The sequence below is a fragment of the Sinocyclocheilus rhinocerous genome, unplaced genomic scaffold (genome assembly GCF_001515625.1).
Source record: "Sinocyclocheilus rhinocerous isolate Xijiao unplaced genomic scaffold, SAMN03320098_v1.1 scaffold1420, whole genome shotgun sequence".
NCBI lineage: Eukaryota > Metazoa > Chordata > Actinopteri > Cypriniformes > Cyprinidae > Sinocyclocheilus > Sinocyclocheilus rhinocerous.
In genome coordinates, this window is record NW_015666537.1 from 749,744 (window position 1) to 751,418 (window position 1,675).

General features: G+C 42.3%; 1 protein-coding gene across 1 annotated transcript; it reads right to left on the bottom strand.

Annotated features, from left to right (window-relative positions):
* Positions 1-281: 281 nt before the first annotated feature.
* LOC107732570 (pancreas transcription factor 1 subunit alpha) lies at positions 282-1,228 on the bottom strand. Its single transcript, XM_016543929.1, has 2 exons — positions 569-1,228; positions 282-484 (listed from the first exon to the last, which is right to left on the bottom strand). The coding sequence occupies exons 1-2, from the start codon at positions 1,161-1,163 to the stop codon at positions 282-284; spliced, it is 798 nt and encodes a 265-aa protein (XP_016399415.1). The 5' UTR covers positions 1,164-1,228.
* Positions 1,229-1,675: the final 447 nt, after the last annotated feature.

The following is a 1,675-nucleotide window of genomic DNA, read 5'->3' on the forward strand; positions in this document are numbered from 1 at the left end:
TTGAGTCATCATATCAGTATAAATATAGACGATTTTCGTGTTTCGTATAAAAATAGGTTTTGTTTGACATAAAATCCGTATTAAATTAGAAAATATATTACAACACAATTAAACAATTAAATACGACACAAAATGATTGCCAGTGGCCTTATCTTCAATTCAGACTAAAAAAAGCTGAAACACAGATAGTAACAATAATACATTACAAATAAACAAAACATGGATATATCCATACAGTTCACTTGTACACAATGTGTATACAGAATAATAATGGCACTGCCTTAGGAAATAAAGTTAAAGGGGGGTTCGTTCTCAATGTTGTTGATGGATGATTTCAAGTGCAGCTTTCTTGGGTCCTCTGGTGTCCAGACTTTCGCTGTCCTAATGATGTTCTGATCTTTTAACTGCTTCTCATCAGTCCATGAAAGAGAGTGTCCGGCGAGAGGAGGCAACCCGAAGTCTGGGTCATTAGGAGATGGGGATCCTGGAAAAAAAAAAAGCATGGGAGAGTTTTAATAATAATAATAATAATAATAATAATAATAATAATAATAAATAATATACTTACTTGTTCCTCTGTGGCAAATGATGACTTTTTTAGGTTGGTTTAAAGTATCACTGTGTGGGTTCCGGATTGGCATGTCGGACTGCACAAGTTCTGCAAGGAAGTTTATGTAGCCGATTGCCAGACGTAAAGTGTCAACTTTTGAAAGTCTCTTCTCGTATGGTAGAGTGGGGATGTGTGATCGCAGTCCTTCGAAAGCATCGTTAATGGACTGCATCCTCCGTCGCTCCCGGACGTTGGCAGCTTGACGCAACTGTTGCATCTCCGCTTCGGATCGCATGCGCCTCCGCCTCTTCAGCAAGGGACCGTCTCTGTGAGGGGACAGTTCCGAGGTGCTGTCAGCGCATCCGTACGAGAAAGTCGAAGACGACGAAGAAAAAGAGAAGTTGCCAGCGTCACAATAATCTCCGTCCTGCGATATCCGACTGTCCTTATAATATTCTTGGATTTGATTGGTGAGGAAATCGACATCCTCGTCCAAAAAGTCGTCTGTGTCCAAGTGGTCCCTCGACGAGTGGTCCGTGAAGAAGTCATCGTCGTCGAAATAAGGGGAGGAGAAGGATTCTAAGCCTGTGAATGGATCCAACACAGTGTCCATTTTTTTGTGCTGTGTTGGTGTTGCCCAGTAACAACAATCGCAGACTCTTCGATCTTTCCTCTTGATGCTCAAGAGTTGGTTCAATTTGAAAGGCGGCACGCGAGGCACTCTTATAACTACATCCACAGTCGCGTGCCATTGACCGTAAGCGCCAACCAATCAGCGCCAAGCATCCCCAGCGCCCGCAGCTGAGGCAGCTCACCTTAGGGTAAGGCTTGTTTACAGGCCACCCCCCCCAGTACACGCCCCCTGAGCCCAAAACACCGAGACAGGACATGCTCCTAAATTGTTGACAAAGCGACTGCCTTTATTGACAACTGTATCAGAAATCATCTCTCCGTCAGTTTCCCAGTCAAACCGTTAGACCAGAATAAATACAAACATTTTCCTTTGATTTTCGTTTTCAAATTTTTTATATCGTCTAATATTCGACCTAAATGTCAGAAATATGTGATTTTACAGCACACTAAATTTTATAATACAAACATGATTAAGGAAAACCACACGTGTAG

What these genes read in the sequence shown, in the direction of transcription:
- LOC107732570 (XM_016543929.1), bottom strand. Translation starts at nt 1,163, where the DNA reads ATGGACACTGTGTTGGATCCATTCACAGGCTTAGAATCCTTCTCCTCC. An exon ending in CATTTGCCACAGAGGAACAA is followed by an intron (nt 485 to 568) that starts GTAAGTATATTA and finishes TTTTTTTTCCAG; the next exon opens with GATCCCCATCTCCTAATGAC.